Raw genomic sequence first — 5,662 nt, forward strand, 5'->3', positions numbered from 1 at the left:
CTCTCTCCCCTTAGCTGTCCTAGCCTGACTCTGACCCCCATGTCAGAGTCAAGCTGGGACATCGCATGCTGCAGCTCCCCCCTGGCCAACGATATGAGCCTGGGTGGGTGGTGGAGGCTGGGGTGCCCAGAACACAGGGGTCCCCACCCTCGGCCCCCAGCCCTCACCTTTGCCCCAGGACGACTTGGAAGGGCCCCTGGTCTGCTGGGTGGACAGCATCGTGAGCTGTGGGGAGGGCCGCGGCTGCCCTTGCCAGCTGGGGGTCTACACGGCATCCCCGACTACATGAACTGGATCCGAGAGCACATCCCGGCATCAGGGACTCGGAGTCTGGCGGGACGCCGCCTCATGGCTGACTCCTCCTCTCAGGCCTCCTCCCTCTGCAGGTGGTATGGGGGCCGGCTTCACTCCTCTGCATGAGGCCACCTCGTCGTCGCAGCACCATGTGTTGGAGAAAATGTTCATCTCCATTGGATGGTCTCAGGGCCCTTGTCATAATCAGTTGGCCTTGATGTGGGGGTTTCTTCCTGGACTCACAGTCCTATTCCATAATTGTCTTTCTCCACAACTTATTTCTTGTTTTTTTTTTCTTTCTTTCTTCTTCTTTTTTTCTTTTCTTTTCTTTTTTTTTTTTTGTAGAGATGAGATCTTGCCATGTTGCCCAGGCTGGTCTCAAATTCCTGGGTTCAAGGAAGCCTCCCGCCTCAGCCTCCCAAAGTGCTAGAATGAAACATGAGCCACTGTACCCCATTCATGGATGTCTTTAGGTCCATTCCACGCCATTCTGATTGCTATAGCTTTGCCAAACATTTTGAAGTCAGAAAGTGTGAGTCTTCCTGCTCTGTTCTTCTTTTTCAATATTGTTTCTACTTTCCGGGCAGCCTGCAATTCTGTATGAACTGAGCACTGGCATTTCCATTTCTGAAAAAAAGAAAAAAGCCTGCTGGAATACTGCCAGGGAACACTGTGCACGTGCAGTCGTGGGCAGGACAGCCTCTCGCGAGGCGAAGCCTCCCTCCCTGAGCACACAGGGTCTCCCACCTCTCAGGCCCTGCCTTCTGTGTGACATAGCTGTGCTCCCCAACTCTCTGTGTTCTAAAATGTGTGCCTTGAGTGTGCTTTAGCAGAGCATGGAAAGACACACAGGATAGGGCATCTGGCCACAAGGGAAGGACTTTATGCTCACGGAACCCTTGGAACAGGAGGCCCAGCCAGCCACGTGGGGAAGCTGAGGCTGCTGGGCAGAAGGCAGGGCGAAGATCTATGGGGGCCGGCCAGGGGCAGAGAGTCAACGTGGCTTGTGTTGACCTTGATGTGGGCTCAGGTGGCCACTGCTAGATGCGCAGGCTGCCCAGAGGCTGTCCCGGGGTCACACGAGAAGGCCGGGGCAGCAGGACAGGTTCACTGAGTATCCCGGGACTGTATGGTGGGGACAATCCCAGCAAGCCCAGTCCTGGCCATGTTGATCTCTTTCCCCAATAATTTCTTAATTTGGGGGCACATGTTTACAGTGTGGACTGGTGGCTCTTTGCCTCACACTCTAGTTATCATCTAGAACGCTGCGTTTTGTTGCTGGGTTCTCTCAGCCTTAGCCACTAGGGGTTCCCGGGGCTTTGTCCCCAGCAGTTTCCTTACTTCCTGCTCAGATGCCATGGGCTCCCCTGTGCACATCCTGTCTGGGCAACCTTGGCCTCTGACGTCCTTCAACAAAGTCACCACTGCAGGCCAGCCTGGACAACAGGGTGAAATCCTACTCTAAAAAAAAGACCATCTTGGCCAGGCGTGGTGGCACACACCTGCAGTTCCAGCACTTTAGGAGGCTGAGACAGGAGACTCACTTGAGGTCAGCAGTTGGAGGCTGCAATGAGCTATGATCATCCACTGTACTCCAGACTGGGTGACAGAATGAGACCCTGACTCTAAAATAAAAGACAAACTCCCCCAAAGAACTCCAAATAATACAAGCCCCCCTCACCCTCCCCCAACCCCACCCACACAGCTCTCAGGGAGGTCCTTCCAGACTAGGCAGTATCAGGTGGGCAGGGTGCATCGCCACAGTGGAGGACCAGGCCCCTCATCTCCCCAGGGGACCGAGGCCAACTCCCAACAGATGGGAAGTATGCCCCACCCTGCCACCCTGCTCTTCCCTGGATCCCAGGGCCTTGGGGCCTCTGGAGACAGCAGGTAAACCTCGAGGGAGGGGCCTCTCCAAAGCCTAAAGCCTGACAGCACTTCCACGCTGTGCCCCGCCCTTACCTGGAGCCCGAGGAGAAGATGGCCACACGTCACTGGGATCCTGAGTGGGAGGGGGCATTGACTAATAGGACACCTGTACCTGGCCCACCCACTGCGACCAGTGACCCCGTAGTGTAGACACCGGTGAAGGGGGTTGGTCCTCAGGATCTCTCTACAATGTTTCTATGAGACTAGCCCTGTTCTAAAATAACAGGCACATTTTTAAAAAGCGAGAAAGGAAGGAATGCAGAAGTGCAGACTGAAACCCAGACAGCCCTGTGGGACGGCTTGGGCCCGTGACAGCCCGCCTCCACTGTGTCCTGTCCCCACATCCATCGACAGGCCCCAATGTCTCGGTCACAGATCAGATGGGCACCGTTGCCCTGCCCAGCCGGGCCCTGCCTAGCTGTCCTCTGTCTGGCCGGGTCCTGATGGCCCAGCTGATTAGGGCCTGGGCAGCACCAGGGACTTTCCTGCTTCCACCCAGATCCGATCATAGATCACGGCTGGAGGGTCCCACAGAGACCCTCCAGGTAAGGGATCCCCTGTTAGATGTGGGGAAACTGAGGCACAGAGGACATTGCCTGATCACCCACCAGAATGTGGCCTCCTGGACGGAAGCCATGCCTCAGAACCACGTGTCTGAGTGGGCCCAGGTGACCCCTGAAGATGACGCCTGCCCCACCGCTGTGGCTGGGTCTGTGCTGCTCACCTGGGTCAGGGCCACTCCTCCCTTGCCACAGACACACACCTGGGAGTTGGCCGTCAGCTCCACACGGGGGAGCGGGGTGTGAACCAGGAGTCCCCAGCCCAGGCTGCCCCTCCCCCCAGGACCCGGAAGCCAGATGACACCTTGTGGGGTGGGGGAACAGGGTTTTCATGAACTGGGTCCTGAGTCCTGACCCCCCCAGGCCATTGGGGTCCCCACAGGAGGGACTTCGGGACTCTTGCCTGTCTCCAGCACTGGGGGTCCCACCAGCCACCTGTCCCCTGTATCACGTCTGGGAGACAGAAGCACAGCCCCTCAGACACCCACATGCTGATCCCCAGAATCTGTGACTGTGGCCTCCAGAACAAAAGGGCCTGCACAGGGGTGATGAGGGTTATGGAGCCTGGGAGGGAGAGCGCCCCAATTCATCAGGTGACCTGGTGTGATCTCGAGTTCCTCAAATGGGAGAATCTTTTACAGCTGGGTTCAGGAGACACCATGTGAGGCACAGGGCATGAAGGGGGGCAGTAGCCGGCTCTGAAGGGGAGGAGGGGTCCAGCACAGTAGGGTTGAAGGTCACTGTCTCGGGACCCCTGACAGACCGGTCTGCGACAGCATTGCCTCCCATGCCACTCCCTGCAGTGCAGCCACGGGATGGCAGAAGCCTCATAAGTCTGAGCTCCCAGCGTGCCCGCTTATGCATCCTCCTCGCTAATTGGGGCAAGTCTCTGGATGCCTAGGAGGTGCATGTCTTCGGGAACTGGGGGTTGGGCGCTACCACTGACTTGTTCCTGGCTGGACAAGGAGGGCGTGCATGTCCTGCTGCTGAGTCGCCAGGTCGGGATGCTGTGCAGTGACAGCAATGGCCTGGAAGCTGCTCCTAGCAGGACCCTCGGGCCTGACCCTCCTGCGCCTCCGCAGGGCCACCACGTGGGGAGCCGGCTGTGGGCTGGGTGTCCCTGGACGGCCCTGATTGGCCCAGAGTTAGCCAATCAGAACACTCACATCCACACACGATTGGGCCACCCACTGGGCCTGAGCCAATGAGAGCCTTCCTTGGGGGGGAGGTAGGGGGAAATCTTGCTTCTAGCTGAGAGCAGGCCGATACTGGGCTGCTCCAGCCCTGGTGTCCCCTGTGTGTCCCTGCCCAGTCTCCAGTCCTGGAGTCTCCTCTGTCCCTGCCCCACCCCTCACCACCTGGGATCCCGAGGCTCCCATCTCGTGGGCTTCGTTCACAGGGCCAGGACGGGAGCTGGGGGCTCCAGAGAGTCTGTTGAGAGAGCAAAAGGGGAGTGGGTTTGCAGAACCAGAGAGGATCAGGGATCCCCCGCTGCCCCCAGGGATGCTGCTTGAAGTTGGGGTGAAGACATCGTGGGGTGGGCCAGAGCCACCGCGAGCCAGGCAGGCCAGCAGGTGGGGGTAGGGTTAGGCTGGCCTGGAGCAGGAGGGCTGGGGGGCAAGTGTGGGATGCACAGGGGGCCAGGAACACAGAAGCCAGGAGGGGGTTGGAGGCCCAGGATGATAGCAGCCCGGGATGTGGACAGCGGGGTGGATGGACAGGCAGGGACAGCCCTGGATGGGGTGGAGGGGTCAACCCAGGGCAGGGGTGTGGGCCTGGGGAGGAGTGTCTGAGGGAGGCCGGGCATCTCCTGCCGTCGCCCCCTCAATTCTGTCTGCTCCTCTCTCTGCGGATGGAGCTCAGATCCTGCGATAACAAGGACCCTGCAGATTAGCAGAACCAGACAGATGGCACCAGAGATGGATGCTGGCTTGGGGGAAAGGGCCAGGGCTTTTCCTGCTGAGGAGATTCAATCCTTCCCAAGACTGTTTCCTCATCTGACAGAGGGTCTCCTAGGAGGTGAGATGAGGAGGGCTGAGTCCCCGTAGATTCCCAGGCCATAGATAGTGTGATGATGCACCTATTCCCATCCCATGGTTACCTCCCTGCTTCCTTGAGGGTGGCCCATGGTCATGACCTGTATTTCTCTCAGGGAAACAGGTTGTGTAGACCTCTGGCCTTGTAGGGCTGGGTGGGAGGTCTCTCAAATGCAGTGGTGTTTGAAGACTCCAAGAATGGTCTACACTCTGCACCTGGGCAGGGGCAGGGACCGATCCTGCAGCTGGAAAGCGGCATGTTCTGTTGCTGGACGTGGTATGGAGGGACCTGCAGGCCCAGTTCTCAGTCCACACACGGCCTGGTTGGGAGCCCAAAACACAGAGGGAACATGGCAGATGCTAAACCAAGGCCAGGGTCCCTCTCTCCTCTGCCCTCATGGTGAGGCTGGTGCCCTGTGAGATTATGTACCCTGCCCTTAGGGCACCCAGAGGGGCATCAGGCTGGTGCGGGCATGGGTCACATGGGGACCCTGGGCCTAAATCACACACTTTCTGCAAGTCTGGATTGGAGGGTGGAGGCTCCTCCCCTGCCTGCTCTGCACATAAATGGGAGGGGCACCCCTCTGGGTAGAGAGGAACAGGCATCGGCCAGGGTAAGGTCCATCCTCAGAGACCCCAACATCAGTGAGGTGCCCTGGAGCAGGGTGGCTGGACCTCAGACCCAGAGCATGGAGACACCAGACCCCCAGGCCTGGGACACCCCAAGCCCCATTCCCTGTTCCCGCAGTTCCATCCTGTCCCCTATGCTCTCTACACCCGCCCGCATGATCCCCGCCAGGCTCACGCCGCCCCCCCCCCACCCCGCCCTTCCAGATGCTGAAT

At 58.9% G+C, this 5,662-nt stretch overlaps 1 protein-coding gene across 1 annotated transcript in view; it reads left to right on the forward strand.

Annotated features, from left to right (window-relative positions):
• Window positions 1–178: 178 nt before the first annotated feature.
• LOC103255338 (tryptase alpha/beta-1-like) overlaps window positions 179–5,662 on the forward strand; it is a gene marked incomplete at its 5' end in the record, with an annotated part of 7,469 nt that continues 1,985 nt past the window's right edge. The window contains one exon of the mRNA XM_008053304.2: window positions 179–389. Within this exon, the coding sequence (XP_008051495.2) occupies window positions 179–389 (211 nt within the window). The remainder of the gene's footprint in view (window positions 390–5,662) is intronic.

This window comes from Carlito syrichta, unplaced genomic scaffold (assembly GCF_000164805.1).
Source record: "Carlito syrichta isolate Samal-C Ts95f unplaced genomic scaffold, Tarsius_syrichta-2.0.1 Scaffold74264, whole genome shotgun sequence".
Lineage (NCBI taxonomy): Eukaryota > Metazoa > Chordata > Mammalia > Primates > Tarsiidae > Carlito > Carlito syrichta.